Here is a 19367-nt window from a genome sequence, read left to right on the forward strand (position 1 = left end):
TATTATAACCATTCACCTAAATTATTGAATATAACACCAACTACAGAAATAGGTTGGATACATATGTGCCCATATATGTGAAATGTTCCTCCCATGTAAATGTTATGGAGCCCATTTGCAACACCAAAGCTAAAGTTCTGTCAACACTTCTGTTATAAATTAGATAACATTTTGCACATACTCATGCATTAGAAAATGTATGGTGTTTCCCACAGAACATCTTAGAGGCTTCACTGATTTCTAAATATCCACTTGGATTTGCGTGGTTAGTTCTTGTGATTAATCCATATGTAGTGAAGGTCTCAAATTCTTCTCCACTCTATAGTCTGACTTCCTGCCCATCTCTTTTTTCTCCCTCCTACATCTAGCCATAACTCAATGTATAAATATTCTTTTCTTCCCCCCCAAGGCCCTGGCAGTGAGTATAATGTACTGAATGTCATTAAGTCTACAGAACAAATGATAGGTCAGGTAAAGAAAGTTCCCATTTATCATTCTTTCAAAAAGTTGCTCCAACAAGATCTCGAATGTACAAGAAATAAATTGAGCCCAAGGTTAAGTTTTTTTAGCTCATGATACTGTTTACTAATTGTATTATTTTCAACATGCCGAGAATAACAGACTTCTCAAGAACCGTTTGGGTTATCATTGCAGAGAATAGCACAGTCTAAGTGATCAGAAATGGAATAAAATTGATTTGATGCTACAACCAAAAGGGTAGCATAGCTTAATTTCCAAAGGAACCTCGTCTGTCAGGAGTGAGGGGGTGGCCGTGGTTGGACAGGAAAATGCCCATGGGAAAGTTGAAAAGTTTTTTCCCCCTTCTTCCAAAAAGTGGTCCTTTATGATGCAGTTTTTCATTTTGACCAGTAGGGTGGGCTGCAGTGTGTAGCATCACTCTAGTTCTTAAAAAAAGAAAAAGAAAAAAAAAAGGTAGCCACCAAGTGAACCCTTCTGTTCCTACCCCTCCCCCACCAGAAAATGCTAAGATTTTTAACCCTTCTTAGGTTTCACACAGGGCACAACTCCTGGATGTTAACAAACTGGAGAGCTGGCAGCAACAAATATAAACCAGATAATTGTATATGTGACAACACACACTTCATAAAGCAAATTATAGCCTGTCAGCAATCATTCTGGCTTTATAACAACACATTCCATCTACCACTGTTATTGTTCAACTGTTACTAAAATGGAGCCTGCTGAGTTAGAATATTTTCAATAGTAATGAGATTTTGACAGAATTCAAAACATGTAAACTTAAGTATTTGGTATATATGGATAAATATACTGTAAAATAAGCGCATTTATCATATATCATCCAGGCAATCATAACCTGGAATTATTGGTTCATAGTTCTGTTTCCTTGGACCACTGTATTCTCAGTGTTTAATTCTTGTTATGAAACTATTCAACTGAATTCTCAACATGCTTTGACTTAGAGGAGAAAGTCAGTTACAGCAATAATAAAAACATAACAGCTCACTGAAGTCTTACTGGATACAGGCTCTAGGTCAAGACTCTTCATGTACTATCTCATTTAATTTTCAAGATAATCCTGTGACATATTATTATCTCAAAGCTTCGGATAAAGAAATTGAGACACAGAGATTACATAACTTACCCAAAGTCACATTAAGTGACTCATAAGTGGCAGTTAGGCTTTGACCCTACCTTGTCTGATTACTAAAGTCTTGTTCTAATCCACTGAGCTGTACAGTCTCCAAATCTGTATGCTTTATAAATTATGATCATTATTCAAAGGCAAAGCATACTGAATGACAGCCAATGACTTGAATTTATGGCATGTGCTATTAATTAGTGTTTTTTCTTTACTTCGGTGAAGTAAATCTATAATAAAAAGTATAAATTATTATAAATAATAGTAATACTAGTAGTCCCATTAGGTATGGAACTAATCAACAAAGCCAAATGTGGTGAGTGATTTCGTGAAGAAGGAGCTGGTTCAATTCCCAGGTTCAAATTTACTATAGTAGTGTTGTTGCTGTGATTTTTAAAATAACACCTTTTGGCATGGATTTCATACTTAGAAAATTTAGTACAACTTTGGGTTTTGTCAGATCGGTATATTAAATATTTTCCAGCACCTTCTGTTTGATTTTCTTGGATCCGGGGTATTTTTGACTCCGCTTCATATAAAATGAGCCAACATACTCCACACCCAAATACAGCTTTGACCTGGCTTAATTAAAGAATTAATTTCCTTTCTGGCACCATCATGGCTTAAGTCTCACAGGAGGAAAATGCCTCAAAAAATATATAATTACACGGGGTGTCTGGGTGGTGCAGTCGGTTGAGTGACCTGACTCTTGGTTTTGGCTCAGGTCATGATCTCAGGGTCGTGGGATTGAGCCCTGCCATTGGGCTTGGCACTGAGTGGGGAGTCTGCTTGAGATTCTCTCTTCCTCTCCCTCTGCCCCTCCTGCTCATGCTCTCTCTCTCTAAAATAAATAAATCTTGGGGCGCCTGGGTGGCTCAGTCGTAAGCGTCTGCCTTTGGCTCAGGTCATAGTCCCAGGGTCCTGGGATCGAGCCCCATGTCGGGCTCCCTGCTCAGCAGAGAGCCTGCTTCTCCCTCTCCCACTCCCCCTGCTTGTGTTCCCTCTCTCGCTGTGTCTCTGTCAAATAAAAAAATAAAATCTAAAATAAATAAATCTTTAAAAAATATATATATATATATAATTACACATGAATGTAGCAGTTTTATTACTTATGGTTCATCTTGCTCTTAACTCCCATCTTTTTTGTTCTCTTCTCCCAAATAACAAATTGTAGTATACTTAAGCACCCACTTTGAGTCCTGATGCATTCTAGGATCTATTATGCCCCAATTAGTTTACTGACATCTCTTCTTGAGAGAAACTGTAAGGCTAGTTGGATACATGACCTAGGGGCCCCTGGGTGGCTCAGTCAGTTGAGCGCCCAAATTTTGATTTCGGCTCAGGTCATGATCTCTGGGTTGTGAGATCGAGTCCTGCATTGGGCACTGAGCTCAGCGCAGCATCTGCTTGAGATGTTCTTTCTCCCTCTCCCTCTGCCTCTGCCTCTCCTTCCACTCATGCACTCCTTCTCTCTTTTTCTCAAATAAATAAATAAAATCTTAAAAAAAAAAAAAGAACTACAGGGTCTATAGGCTAAGGGTAGACATGAGAAAAGTTTTACGGAAGTCCAAAGAGTAAAAATAAAACAACATATGGTAAAGAATAGATTATGGGTAAGATTAGCAGGCCTGAACACTCGAAACAACTTCTAACATCCTGAAGAGTGGTGAGTTTTCTTTGTGAGTAACAGAGACCTCCAATACCACTAAAGCTGTAATGGCAGACGGTGACAAGATTAAGCCTCCCTGTGACTACCCCACCTCAAACAGGGACTCATGTTCAAGTATGAAAACAGCATGTAACAACATCGACAAACAAAATCTCTCACTATCAACAATTCCATTCAATGTTTGGCCCCTTTTGGGACAGAAGAGCATTTCACATGGAAGAGCATTTCCTTATTTCTAAAATTTATTTTTCCAATGAGCCTAGGTGGCTCAGTAGTTAAGCGTCTGCCTTCGGCTCAGGTCATGATCCCAGGGTCCTGGGATCGAGCCCCGCATTGGGTTCCCTGCTCTGCCAGGAGCCTGCTTCTCCCTCTCCCACTCCCCCTGCTTGTGTTCCCTCTCTCACTGTCTCTCTCTCTCTCTGTGTCAAATAAATAAATAAATAATCTTTAAAATTTATTTTTCCTTTTTTATTAGGGTATCACTAACATGAGGAAAGTGCACAAATCTTGAGGAGGATAAGGAGGATAGTGGTATCGCATTTTAAGTTTAGGAAAATACCTTCTGGAGATGAATTGTGATCAAGAGCTATTGTGGGCTGGCAGGTTTCTGTAAATACACGTTGGCTGACAAGGGGAGGTTCGAAGACTGGTTCTTTTACTCTTTACCTCACAAGAGTCAGCAGTAACCGGAAGCTTCCTTTGGCATATCATATAAATCCCCTTGTCCATAACTAAGCCATTCATTTCCTGTATTAGTGATACTCCAGCCATCCTGATAAATGATAACTATTAAACAAGTTTCTGAGAGAAGTATGTGTTGATGGGAAGTGCAATGAAAAATTAATGCTTTACAATTTCGCTCAACCAACATATTATTTAGCCTCCAAAAATCAAATTCACTGGCTTTCAAGTCCAAAGACTTAACCTACGTACTCACAGAAGTTTTACTTAGAAAACCAAATTTGTATTCAAATTAACCATACATTACACAGTTCTCTCAATATTTTGTGTCCAGAACATGAAAATTCATTAGAAGCAGAATTCCTGAAGTAGATTAATTCTTATGACGAAATTCTCTGTTCAGAAACTGTACTCCTTACCTGATTTTCTGTATTGGTCCAGGGATAATACCCTCTAAGAGAAATCGCTTATACGTTTTTTTTTTCCTCAACAAAAGTTCCCAGATTAATGAAGCTTAAAGCACTCACTTATTTACCAGTTATTTTCTTTGCCATTTACATAAAACAAGAAATTTCACCAACTTTTAATTACCACATATGGGGGAAAAAAAAGACTGAGATTGGGTATAAAGGTATTCTTTATTGGTGACCCTGGGTATTCTATGATACTGCTTTATCATTTATGTTTAAATTCACTTTTGGGGAGTCTGGGTGGCTCAGTCATTAAGCATCTGTCTTTGGCTCAGGTCATGATCCCAGGGTCCTGGGATCGAGCCCCGCATTGGGCTCCCTGCTCAGCGGGAAGCCTGCTTCTCCCTCTCCCACTCCCCCTGCTTGTGTTCCCTCTCTCGCTGTGTCTCTCTCTCTGTCAAATAAATAAATAAAATCTTTAAAAAAGAAAATAAAATAAATTCACTTGCAAGAGATAAGTCAACCGAATACACCTATATATGCTGGTCCTCAAACACTAATTTCATATATAAAAATAAATAAATAAGTAAAGGAGACCCCCCCAAAAAAAACCAAAAACAAAACCCTTGAACAGATATGAAACTACCAAATCATGATTCTACTGAAATAGAGCTCACTACCATGTTAAATGTAGTTTTTTGGTAAGCTTCTTTTTTGCCCCCAGTTTTAGGTGTACAACATAGGGATTTGTATATATTGTGAAATGATCACCACAATCAGTTTAGTCAAAATCCACTACTTAACATAGCTACAAATTTTTTTTCCTGAGAACTTTTAAGATCTACTCTAGGCAACTTCCAAATATATAATACAATATTGTTAGCTATAGTAAACTTCTTTATTAGATTTAAAAAAATTTAAGCATGCCCAGAGCAAAAATTTCAAACATTACAAGTAGATATATAATGAAATCTCATCTTCCTTCCCTCCTCTTGGTTCTTCTCTCCAGAGGCAACCACTGTGAGGTTTTTTTGGGTGTTCTAAAAATTTTCTATCTAAATATAACAAGTGTCTGTGTTAGTGGTGTTTTTTTTAAAAACAAAAACAAATGGTAGCATTTGTCCAGTTCTGTATTCTGCTTTTCTTCCTATTCATTTATCTTTGAGGTTCCTCCGTATCAGCACATATCAATTTATCTCATTTTTCACTTTAACTAATTTTTAGTCAAAAAATAATACATGCATATGGTGAAAATTCAAACAGTACCGAAGGATATAAATAATGAAGCTTCTCTCTTCCATTCATATGGATATCCCCCTCAGCAGAGGTTACCACTGTTAATAGATTCATGTGTACCCTTCCAAAAAATATTCTGTACATAACTAAAAGCAAGCACACATGCAAGTCCAGTGTATATACACACACAGAAACAAATTGGACACTATGTGTCTAAATTGCCTTTTCACTTAACAATATGCCTTGGAGAGCTGCACATGTTACACACATATATGTATCATGTTCTTTTAACCTATATGTAGCATTCTATTAAATGAATGTGACATAATTTATTTAACTAGTCCCCTAATGCTGGACATTCAGGCTGTTTGGAGTCTTTGCTATTCCAAACAATACTTGTACATAATGTATTGTGTAGAGAATATAGAAAGCAGCAGTATCTGATTCCAATGATTTCTTCCTTCAACTACATGAAATTCAGTTCTTTTTTGTTTGAATACCATCTACTCCAGAAAAGGGCATTTAGAAAGAACATAAAAATCTTAGAAAATTTTAACATTGAGAAGAAAAAAAGTGACTCTTTTTACTTAAAAAAAATTACTCTTTTTGACAATTGTTATAAAAGTGCATTAATTTTAAAACATACTGGTCCACTCTTAAAAAAAAAAATACAACACCCAAACTGTAGATGTATAGGAAGTTAAATATTTGAAAAGTTATCAAAGTCAGTAATTAACTTCAAAAATGACTTGTGTGTATATCCACTTTCCACAGATTAATTTGTATAATATATAGCAAATAAGGAAAGCGGGGGGGCGCCTGGGTAGCTCAGTTGGTTAAGTGACTGCCTTCGGCTCAGGTCATGATCCTGGAGTCCCTGGATCGAGTCCCGCATCAGGCTCCCTGCTCGGCAGGATGTCTGCTTCTCCCTCTGACCCTCCCCCCTCTCATGTGCTCTCTCTCATTCTCTCTCAAATAAATAAATAAAATCTTAAAAAAAAGGAAAGGGGGAAGGCCTAAAGGAAGTCAAGTCACAAAAGCAGCTGTCAAGATTGTTGATGCTAAAAGGTTGGGCTAAAGCCAGAGGCAGGAGTATTAGTCCTGTGTACATTTCCCGCTATTAAATCCCCAAAAGACATAGAAAACATTCTGGAAGATTTCTTTATAAAAAGTAGTATAGGTTAGGATATTCTAGGTTCATAACCAACACTTGTGTTTATAAAATATTAGCATTCCGGGAATAGTGATATAAAGATATTTAACAATAAATTACAAATATTGTAAATTCAGACTTTTTCTTACAGTTGCAAACACATCATAAATTTAGGCTGTGTTTCTTTGTATAAATCCTGCTTAGGACTGTGCTAAAACCTTTTGGCATGAATGCAAAGAGTATTTTCATAAATAAAACTTAGTAAAATCACTGTACACTCCATTAATTTAAAAACACTTCTCTTCAACTTCAAAGGGAAACCCTTTTCTCCTTTTTTAGTGCAAAGATGGTGTTTCTTTGCTGCTTTAATGGTTTGCTTCTTGTAGCTGTCATAACTACATGCTCCAAGTATGTGATAGTAAGAGACGAGAAGTTAAATGACATCTATGCTTCGATTCAACATGTCTCAGACATTACAGAGCAACAAGCTCATAAATCTAACCTCTGAAGTGCCTACCAATAAAAATTCTACACACACATCCTTTAAGTGCAAACCTCACAAATACGTACATGGCCTTATACTAGGGTTCAGTTGGAATGCATGAATGTTATGGGAGGACATGTGAAATATATGTAGTTTAAGTTCTGTATATGGATTTACTCACATAGCCCTACTTTGAAACATAAAAAGAATACTTGCTACCACTTTTGTGACTACCAGGCAGCAAGCACTCCTCAAGTTCATCATCTCATTATAATTCCTTACCACTCACAATAACTGTGAAGTAGATATTATTGGCAATATTTTGTAGATGAAGAGGTTATATCACTTGCCATAGCTCGTTCAGCTGGTAAGTAGAGGAGCTGGGATTCGAATTCAGGCCTGATGTCAAGACTCATGCTCTTTCCATCACAAAATATTAAACTTGAAGTTTTTGTAAAAGCTAACTATTCTATGTATTTTGTGTCTAAGATACATAAAGTATTTTATGCATTAATGTACTACGTCTCACAATAGAAATAAAAGAATAATGCCACATTTTTTATTAATCTCAACCTGGATTTCTTTTTCTTTTATCTTTGCATTATGAAGAATTTTAAATGCATACAAAAGTAGACAAAACAGTGTAATAAACCCCCATGTACACATCATCCATCTTCAACAAGAGTCAATTTATGATCCATCTTGTCTCATATAAACCCCCACTCCATTTCTTTCTTTCTCTCCCATATTATTTTGAATATCTATTTGATATTCAAAATATTCAAAATATTATTTTGACTAATAGATGTCAGACATTTATTATTTTATCTTTAAATATCACAGTGTACACCGCTCCAAGATAAGGACTCTTTTAAAAAATATATAAGCGTAACACCATTGTCACACCTAAAAAAATAACAATAGATTCTTTTTTCATTGAAGTGTAATTGACATACAATCTTCTATTAGTTTCAAGGATACATCACTGTGATTCAATATTTATATATATTATGAAATGGGCCCCAAGATAAGTCTAGTTAGCATCTGTCACCATACAAAGTTATTACAATATTATTGACAGTATTCCCTATGCTGTACATGACATCCCCACCACTTATTTATTTTATAACTGGAAGTTTGTACCTCTTAATCCCCTTCACTTATTTCACCCACTCTGGTAACCAACAATTTGTTTCCTCTATCTATGAGTCTGTTTCTGCTTTGTTTTGTTTGTTCATTTGTTTTGTTTTTTAGATTCTACATATAAGTAAAATCATATGGTATTTGTCCTTCTCTGACTGACTTACTTCACTTAGCATAATACCCTCTAGATCCATCCATGTTGTTGCAAATGGCAAGATTTCATTCTTTTTAATGGACGAATAATATTCCATTGTATAAATATACTTCATCATCCATATATTTTTTAAAGATTTTATTTATTCATTTGACAGCGAGCTCAAGAGCGCATGAGCCAGGGGGAGAGGCAGTGGGAGAGAGAGAAGCAGACTCCTCACAGAGCAGGGAGCCCTACATGGGGGGCTCAATCCCAAGACCCTGGGATCATGACCTGAGCCAAAGGCAGACACTTAACCAACTGAGCCACCCAGGTGCCCCAGCCTCATCTTCTTCAAACATTCACCCAGGGGCGCCTGGATGGCTCAGTCGTTAAGAGGCTGCCTTCGGCTCAGGTCATGATCCCAGAGTCCTGGGATCGAGCCCCACATTGGGCTCCCTGCTCGGCGGGAAGCCTGCTTCTCCCTCTCCCACTCCCCCTGCTTGTGTTCCCGCTCTCGCTGTCCCTGTCTCTGTCAAATAAATAAATAAAATCTTTAAAAAAAAAACATTCACCCATTGATGGACACTTGGCTTACTTCCGTATCTTGGCTATTGTAAATAATGTTGCAATGAATATAGAGGTGCATATATCTCTTTGAATTGGTGTTTTTGTTTTCTTTGGATAAATACCTGAAAGTAGAATTGTTGGATCATACAGTAGTTCCATTTTTAATTTTTTAGAAATCTGCGAACTGTTTTCCATAGTGGCTGCACCAATTTACATTCCCACCAACAGTGTACAAAGGTTCTCTTTTCTGCACATCCTCGCCAACACTTGTTATTTCTTGTCTTTTTGATACTAGCCAATCTGACAGGTGTGAGGTGATATCTCATTGTGGCTTTGATTTGCATTTCCTTGATGATTAGTGAAGCTGATCATTTTTTCACATGCCTGTTGGTCATCTGTGTGTCTTCTTCGGGAAAAATGTCTATTAAGTCCTCTGCCCACTTTTTAATCAGGTTGTTTGGGTTTTTTTTACTTTGGATATTAAGTTGTATCTTTATATATTTGGGAATTAACCCCTTATCAGATGCATGATTTGCAAATATCTTCTATTCAGGAGGTTGCCTTTTCTTTTTGTTGAGGATTTCCTTTGCTGTGCAAAAGGTTTTTAGTTTGATGTAATCAACAGTAGATTCTTATAAAATATTCAGTGTTCACATTTCAAATTCTCTCATAGCTACAACTTTTTATAGTTTATCTGACTCAAGATGAAAATGAGGTCCACACATTAGTTGATATGCCTTTTAAATCTCTTTTAATCTAAATTGGGCGCCTGGGTGGCTCAGTTGGTTGGGCAACTGCCTTCGGCTCAGGTCATGATCCTGGAGTCCCTGGATCGAGTCCCGCATCGGGCTCCCTGCTCGGCGGGGAGTCTGCTTCTCCCTCTCCCGCTCCCCCCTCTTGTGCTCTCTCTCTCACTCTCTCTCTCAAATAAATAAAATCTTTAAAAAATATATTATTAAATCTCTTTTAATCTATAGTTAATAAGGCTTTATAATAGCATTTCTTTACTCACTTTGCATTATTTGCTTTTGCTAAGCTGTATTTTTAGGCATCAATTTACTTTGACAAGGGATATAGGCTTGCCATTTCATAAGATTTTTAAGACTCACACAATGGAAATTTTTCCTATTAAAATATACTGAATCATTTTCTCAGAAACTCTCTACACCATTCATGAAAACACTCAAAGAATCTTCACGCTGGTAAGAAATTTCACTGGTTCCTATTTACCACTATCACAAATGTAATGTGAGTGACCATTGGGCAATTTTTGTTATATGTATATATACATATATATTTATATACATATAAGAATTTTGTTATATGTATTTATATACATAAGGTTTTTCTTAAATTTTTTATTTAAATATTGTGTAATTTGCTTTAGAGTCTGGGTCCATAGTGGGCAATTTTTCTAATATTCATGATGATGTTTTTCTAGCAATAAATTTTTAATTATAAACATTATACCTTGACATTCAAATTTGATTAAACTCTAGCTGTTGATGATTAACTCATTTTATAAAAAGGGAAACTAAATATAATGAAGTAAATCAGTTTGCTCAATGCCATCAAGTCATACTGTCACCATATCTAAAAGGTAAAACTAATATGTGTTTAACATCCGATCAATATCATGTTTTGGGTATCTGAGTAATAAAATGGTAAAAGCTCCATGGCAAAGATTCAAGTGAATTTTCTTTGTAACTTTAAGTGAAACATTAAGTAGAAAAAAAGTTCTTAAAGCAAGCAGGACCTGAATTGTCAAAGGAATCTATGTCTTATTAAAAAATAAAAATAAAAAGCCTTTCCCACATTCTCCAATCATATTTGAGCTCATTAAAAGAGCTCTTTCATTTATGGTCCTTCCACATTAAAGTAATAAATTATTTGGATTATGTTTTATTTTCCCCATGTTTCGTTCTTTACTAATGAACATCATTCAGGAAGGTGACAGTGGACTGATAAGAAAATTTGGGTGGAAATGTGAGGGAAAGAATTGCCATTAACACTGTTGTAAATGCGATCTACATTTTCTTACTGTCCAGGTTGCATGCTAGAACTTACCCGTTACCACTAGTCCTCATACCGGCACTGTAACGAGGTAGTAAAGTACAGCGATGGAGAGCATGGGCTTTGGAGCTATTAATGAACATGGAGTTTCTTACTGGGGTGACGAAAATGTTCTGAAACTAGAGAGTGGTGATGAGTGCACAACTCAGTGACTATACTAAAAACCACTGACTTGTATACTTTAAAAGGGTGAATTTTATATTATATGAATTATATCTCAAAAAAGCTATTACTTTTTTTTTTTAATTTTTTTTAAAGATTTTTTTTTTTTATTCATGAGAGACAGAGCGAGAGAGAAAGGCAGAGGGAGAAGCAGGCTCCCAAGGAGCAGGGAGCCCAATGCGGGACTCAATCCCAGGACCCTGAGATCATGACCTGAGCCGAAGGCAGACGCTTAACCATCTGAGCCACACAGGCACCCAAAAGCTATTACTTTTTAAAAAGCAAATGCTATGGAGTCAGCCTGACCAAGTTAGAATCCTTGAGGGGCATGACCTTGAATGATTCTCAACCTCTCTGTGCCTCAGTGCCCATGTCTGTCAAATGGGTTTATTAGTACCTATTTTGTAGGGCTGTTCTGAGAATTAAATAAGATAGTGCATATGAAGGACTTAGCACGGTGTCTGCAGATCCTCCATTTTATAGGTGGGAAAGCTGAGTTTCAGAGCAATTAGGCAATCTGCTAAGGTCAGATGACCTTTAGCTAAATGGTATAGGTAGGATTTGAACTAGGTCTGTCAAGCCTCAATGTCCATGCTCTTTCTACCATGCCAAGTCAATGGTCACTCCACCACCATATTAAACCTGGGATTGAATGGAATGATGGATAAGAAAAATTTTATTTGCAACCTTCTCTATGCCTAGATAGTCCATCCTCCCAAGCATCTTTCTTTAAAGGGTAAACTTTAAAGCACATTGTACCAACTCATCACAGACTTTTCCATAACCAGATGTTTAACTGTGGGCTACTAAAGAGATCTATAAATAAGGGATCTTTTATAATTAAGAACTATTTTCCTGGGGCACCTGGGTGGTTCAATCAGTTAAGCATCTGCCTTTGGCTCAGGTCATGATTCTGGGGCCCTGGGATCAAGCCCCTGTGGCGGGCTCCCTGCTCAGCAGGGCATCTGCATCTCCCTCTCTCTCTGCCCCCCTCAACCCCTGCTCATGCTCTCTCTCCCCCCACTTCTCTCAAATAAATAAATAAAATCTTAAAAAAAAAAAAACTATTTTCCTTCCAGGCACCAGACTATTTTAGTCCACATATCCTGAAGAATACAAGTGTGTATTTAGGCAAATGCCTGGAGTCAATAAAATTCATCCCATCATCTTCAGGCACGAGGATCCTGCCATAGATAAAAATGATAAGGAAATCTGAGGCCATCATTTCTGTCTTTTCTCACTCCCTTCCCAATACTACCTAGTCTTCTAGGGCTTTTTAAAGTCTTCTGTCAGCTGTTCTCTTATTTACATATTCCTATACTTTTCATATTCCTAAACTGTCCTGTAGTACCTTACAGAGACCTGTTACCGGCCCCACACACCCTGCAAGTTTCTGAAGCACTTAGCAATCAGCTAAGATCTGATCAAAAGAGCAAAAGGTAAAAAATAACCCCCTCCCCCAAAAAAATGTCTTAGGGAGAGGAGCAAGGCTGGGGCCAAGACACAAGTATGGGCTTTCCAACTTGATCTTTCCCTACATTTACTTCTAAATGAGCAAAGAATTTGCTCCATATATCCAATCGTCATGGAGAAGTAAATACAGTCTTCTGTTCTAAGTGAACTCTTCAACCATCCCCTTGCCTGCTCTACCTAAGAGAGAAAAGCTGTGTGGAAGTTGCTGTCAACCGGAAGATGATTGCAATGCCGGTTAAGATTTGCCCTTTGTCTTTGTAGCCCCATATAGTCTCTCTTGTGTTCAACTCCAGAATTCTTTTCTCTTCTCCACACATTACTATACCATAGCTCTGACACTAATTCTTTATTTCTCCTTTAGGTAATTAATTCTACCCTCACAGTTCCATTCATTTCTGCCAGTTCACATTCATGTTCTGCCCCCTGTGGATTTTGACTGACATCTGTTAAACCCTGAACTATACAGGGCCATTGCCTGAATAGCATATTTCGCACTTTGCAAAGCAAAATACACTGTTACATATAATTCTCTATTCTCAGTCTGTGTTTTTAGCCATAAGTGCTTTAGGACAGTGAGATATATGGCAACACCACATCGCATTATTTAAGATATTATAAATACTATGACCAATTTACAAGAGTCAAAAAGCTTTATATATGTAAGATTTTTTATTTCTTAAAGTTTGATTTTGAAGAAAACCTTAAATAGACTTGAAATACACTAAAAGTATGATCTAGGAAAATTAAAATTTTCATAAAACTAATATCATTCCTCACAATTTGAATTTCTCTAAGGTATTATGCTCACTGAGAATGGATACATTGACAATATTAAGAGAATGGAAAAACTGGAAAGTTTACAATTGATTTTAAAAGTTTTAGAGCAAAATAGTTCATAAAGCTATTTGTAAGCTTGATCTAAAACTCTCCCTGATTCTCTGAGAAAATAAAAATCCCCCACTTATAATAGGTTAAGAGTTAATATTGAGAATGATGTTTCTGACATTCTCAACCAGAGTACTAAAAAGAAAGACAACCCTTCAAACTGAATTCGGGGAAAAAATTCCAATTTTGAACCTTTTAAGAATATGTTCTAATCCTGTCCTTTTTTTTTTTTTTTTAATTTTGCACACAGCTGTCTGTTGTAGTTTTTAGAATCATGCCAGATGCTGGGTTCATCAAGCAAAAGCAGGAAAACAATGGTTTGAAAGCAATTAGAAGCACAGAGGCTGCAGTGGGCTCATATTAAAATGTGATAACATTGTTCTAGTGGGAATTTCAACACTACTCCATTTCTGACATTTCTCTGCTGCCAGACAGGCAGGCTGTGTGGAAAAGCACTGTGACCAAGGAGGTAACATACTGGAATTTATTTCTGGAGCAAATGAAGGATTAGCTGAGTTGGAGCCCTCCCAAGGTTTTTATTATGGACTCGGCCACCATTTTATTTGAATGTTAGCGGATCCTGTTGTCATGTGACAAAGCTCAAGGAGTAAAAGCATATTATAGCTTTGGTTCTGTAAAATAATCCAGCACCAATCCACTCAGAAGGCAGATGCATCAGAGCCTCTTGTTGCTAAAAAGCAGAGCAGGGGAGCCCAGCAGGGTGAAGGTTAATTAAACACTCCACTAACTTTCCTTAGAAATGGCTAATATCACTCTGTGTAGAAGCTTATTTAGAAGACGCAGAAGTAAACAATGCCATCCACATATCTTTAGTGTAAAACCATAAATGGCCAAAAAGCACTCACCTTGGGGCTGAATATCCCAATAGTACCTGAAATACAAGGAAAAGAATGGAGATAAGTCAAACTTGTATTTCAGTCTTGGTTGGCATATGGTAGAGACAGCACCTAGTCCAAAAAGCTTGCTAGTCAATAACCAGCCAAGCCACTACCCACTTTGAGAAAAACGAAAGGGTTGTCCCTGAGATTTGGAAGATTCTCAGTGGCATTTAACTCACTGTAACTCCTTAGACAGTTTTGACCATGTTGCTGGAAAGGTCCTAAGAGGTTACTTAGCCACAGTCCAGAGTTTCTCATCAGGAGCTCTACAGGCTTGGAGGGCCACAATTCTTTGTTGTGACAACCTGTGTATTACAGGACAATCAGTATCACTGGTCCTCAGCACCTAATACCAGTGGTACCCCCAGTTGTTATAACAACCAAAACATCATCCCCCCAACACATCCTCAAATACTTCTAGGTCTAAATTCTTAATTTTACAGGTGAAGCATGAACAAATGACACAAGGTCACCTAGCATTTCAGTGTCTGTGCCAAGACTGGGGCTTTTGCAGTCCACTGTATCATCCCATCTCCTCTTTTATTTTGGGGTATTATTGGCAAAACCAATAACCCTTCAAGTCTTCAAACTAATGAAATGGCAATGGCAGAAAGGATCATTTGTAAGTCACTTATTTGGAATCTAAATTGTACTCCCCCATAGAAACAATGTTCTACATGATGGCTACCCACAAAAGTCTATTGTACTTTGGATTCCATTTCCTCCTACCTTCACAGGAACCTTACATTATTCTATATCGATTTTCTCTTGTATATATTCAACCTCTTCCTCTCAACTTGGCCCTTTCCATCAGTATTTATGCTGCCATAAAAATAAAGCAAAGCCTCCCTTACCTTCTTCAAATCCCTCCATCTGCTGTCCTCTTTCCCTTCACATCACAGTGAAATTTTCAAAAAGTGTTGTCTGTAGTTTCTGTTTTCTTCCACCTCCCACTCACTCCTCAACATACTCCAATCTTGCTTATAGTAACCACATGTTAATTCCTGCAATGGACATAATTCTATGCCACTAAATAGAATGAATATTTTTCTATCCTCATCTTGACCTCTCAGGAGAGTACACGTTCATTTGAACACTTTTTTTTCCTTGGGAAAGAGTTCAGTTCTTAAAAGAATCCATAACCCAAAATAAAAGATTAAGAAAAAGACAGTACATAGGTAATAATGAGGTGTGTCTTCCAGCACACACATGGCTGAAATAAGGTGAGGTTACGTTAGAGACAAATATCATCCCAGTGAGTATCGAGGTTATTTCTTTATAAGACTAAAGTTCAGGAAATGGAGAAGTAGGAGATAAGTGGGAATGTGTTGCCATAATTCAGAGATGCATTTGTGGGAAATTATCAGAGATAAGGAAGAGAAGATGAATTATCAGAGATAAGGAAGAGAAGATGGAGAAGCCTCCTGGTTCTTTTCTTATTCCTTTCTTTTCCCAGAAGAGTTCTGGGCTGGCAATCAGGTGAAGGGAAATGTGAGATACTTGGATGACAGGGACGGAAAGTTCAGGACAGCTCTGACATCTGCAGTGGAAAGGGGGAGAGGGACTAATAGGAGGAAGGGGTGGAAAAGGTAAAGCTGCAGCAGGTGGGAAGAAGGATGTCCATGTCAATAGGAAGGCATATGTAGATTGAGAGTGGCTGTAACTTAAAACAAGTTGTATATATTAGTATGACAGGTCAATCCCCCCCCCACCAGCAGATGGTGCAGTTTCCACTGTACCTGGCCACTGTGAAGAGCTTTTCCATCAAACTCGTTTCTATAAAACACAGTTAATCAAGTAAATCATCAAAGGGGCAAGCAATTTTCTATGTTCTTGCTGTTTCCCATCTTCTCTGGAGGCACTGCTCTAGCCCTTGATTCCAATCATTACTCAACCTCCAATTCAATATAAATAGAAATTAGAATGTGAGCCTGTGCAACTGTGTGTGGGGGGGTGTACTCCTTCCAAAATGTATATGATGGCAATAGCAGGAACTTCGCTAACTAATGTTGTTCTCATTTATTGACCCAGAAAACAAAATGGAGCCATGCTTGGGCAGTTAAAAGGCCAACTCTTGGCAAATTGTTCAATAGGTAAAACATGTTATTGATGACCTTAACCTCTTCTTTTGTCCTCTCTTCCCCACAATCCCCACTCCAATGCACACGCACATTTTCAGTCCCCTTCTCTACCTACTGTAAAGTGACGCTGGTTTCCTGCTTTCTCTTTTTAGTTAAGAAGATCTTATAAGTTCACATACACTAAGAGTATTGCTTCTGCGAATGGTAGCTGTATCATAAGAAGGCTGATTACAGAGAAAGAATTCAACAGTATTAAATAAAGTAGCAGGTCTATTGAGTTGATGTTAAATAGCGGAATCTGCCTTAATCTTGATGATGTTGTAATTAAATATTTCTGTCAGTAAAAATCATATGTAGAACTTGACATGGAATGGCATGAAGTGGAATTTTAGTTCCTTTCACTTTCAGAAGGTATAGAACAATCTTGCTACCCTACCTTTTCCCCTTCGTCTTACTCTAAGTCTTAATTGTGCAACAACCCTAAAGAAAGTTTGTTCACACACACACACACACACACACACACACACACACACAGAGGATAATTCTAAAAGACAAAGCCAAAAGGTGAGCAATATCATCCCTCACTGGAGGGTACCATGGATTATTCTCTGCTGGGCACAACACATTTAAAGTCTTGATCTTGTCTCATTAAACATATCCTATGGATGATCTTCATCACATTCTCTGGAAAAATGACCCCACACGAGAGAATTCTACACTCCTTAGGAGGCATTTAGTCAAATCCTGCCCACATCTTCTAATTCTTATCCTTCACTCTGAAAACAATTATCCTTTAGCCAGAGACTCCAACAAGTCTGAAACTAGACATTTTAAACAAAATACAAACACCACAATAGAATTACATAGAAGAAAAGGCATACAGACACACACACACAGAGTTGTGTTTATCCTAAAGGCCTCTGAGAATTTCATATCAGGCCTGTGCAGATAGATAACAAACACTCCTTTAATCTTCCCTTTGAAGCTTCAGCTTCAATATGAAAAGGAAGCTATCACTCTGCTGCAATATACATACTCAACATCATCAGGTCCATGCAAATGATATTTGGAACTGGAAAAAGATGAGTACAGAACGAGCAGACAGAAATTGCTGCAACCATATTGATGATTATTGTTTTCACATTCAGTCAAAATAAATCCATCTTTACTTGATCCTCCAAAAATGAAAATGGAAGAACAAAATTTCCTAACATTTTGTCGGCTCTGCAGAATAGAGTCTAGAAAATTTAGAGTTACATTACATGTGAGACAAAGTTTGCTATTTGTGTTTCTAAATTTAGAGAGGTTTTCAGCGAACTTTAGTTTAGGGGACGGTAACAACAAATAAATGGGATTCACCATAGTGAGGGGATCGTGAGGCTACTATAGCAGCAGTAATAACTGACAAATAATAATAATGTTAAGATTTCTCGAATATATTGGGGGCACTGTTCTAAACACTTCTCTTATATTAATTCATTCCTCTGCCTGTAGCCCTATTATTATGCCCATTTTATAAATAAGGAAGCCAAGTCATTGAGAGGCGAGATGACTTGCCCATGGTTTACACAGCTAGTAATAAGGCAGACAAGTTTCCAATCCTAGCAACTAGTTCCAGAGTGGGCACTCTAATAACACATTAAGGAGAGTCTTGAAAATATAATCTAACTTAAAGACACTCAGAAAAAAATGATTTTTTTCTCTGAAGACTTTCTACTATCCTAACAGAATTCAGTCACTCCATCAACAAATCCTTGTTGAATGTCTTCTATATGACAAGTCCTTTGCTCTGGTGCCTTGGATGAAACGGTGACTAAAGTACATATAGTCTGTCTACAGATATATTTCAGTATCTTTCAAACTGCAAACAAACTGCTCTAGTTTGCCACTCAAGAATCACAGAACACTAGATTCCTGCTAAAAATGAAGCTGTTAACTCTTATTCATTAGATTGGGGGGGGAGTTTGATGGGGGTATCAAACTCTTGACCATGGAACTAATGAATGAACGTGGTTATTGAGATCAAAGTACTCAGAGCTTTCACCACTCAGCCAGCTAATTAGATCCTGGCGAAGGAGGTAACTCTACAGGTAACAACGGTAACTACCCTCATATTATTGCAAATATCTAGGAAGGAAAAATAGTTCCATTTCCTGATTATAATTTAAAAATTAGCATATTCAGCACTTAACATATGCTAGGCATTGTGTTATGTATACATTTTATAGGTATTATTTTATTTAATCTTCATCACAACCCTATTAAGTCAGTACTGTTATTATTCCCATTTTACAGATTAGGAAACTGAAACTCAGTAGGTCAACCAATTTGACCAAAACCACATAGCTATTAAATGGCAGAACTCAGATTTGTATCCAGGTCTCCTTGGTTCCAGAGCTCAAGCTTTTAAATCCCACATTAACTGTTTTTCTATTGACTGTAATGTAGAAAACAAATCTATTATTGTCAGACAGCTTAGTATTAGAGAGTAGTTAGATCAGAAATCTTTAACTTAGAGTCCACAGTTGAGCTTTAGAAGACTCATGAACTCCTAAAAATTGCAGGTGAAAAGCAATCCACATTTTCTTTTCTCTTGAAGAAGAGTTCATAAACTTCATTAGATTCCCCAAAATGTCAATAACTCTTTCCCTCCAAAATGATAAGACCCTCTGGGTTAGATGAATAAGGTTGTAA

General features: G+C 37.3%; 1 protein-coding gene across 1 annotated transcript in view; it reads right to left on the reverse strand.

Moving 5' to 3' along the window:
• The window catches only part of SKAP1 (src kinase associated phosphoprotein 1), a 266750-nt gene that overhangs the window by 197817 nt on the left and 49566 nt on the right, over positions 1-19367 (reverse strand). The window contains exon 3 of the mRNA XM_081805143.1: positions 14560-14585. Within this exon, the coding sequence (XP_081661269.1) occupies positions 14560-14585 (26 nt within the window). The remainder of the gene's footprint in view (positions 1-14559; positions 14586-19367) is intronic.

Source organism: Leptonychotes weddellii, chromosome 15 (assembly GCF_054177405.1).
Source record: "Leptonychotes weddellii isolate Sample4059 chromosome 15, ASM5417740v2, whole genome shotgun sequence".
Classification (NCBI taxonomy): Eukaryota; Metazoa; Chordata; class Mammalia; order Carnivora; family Phocidae; genus Leptonychotes; species Leptonychotes weddellii.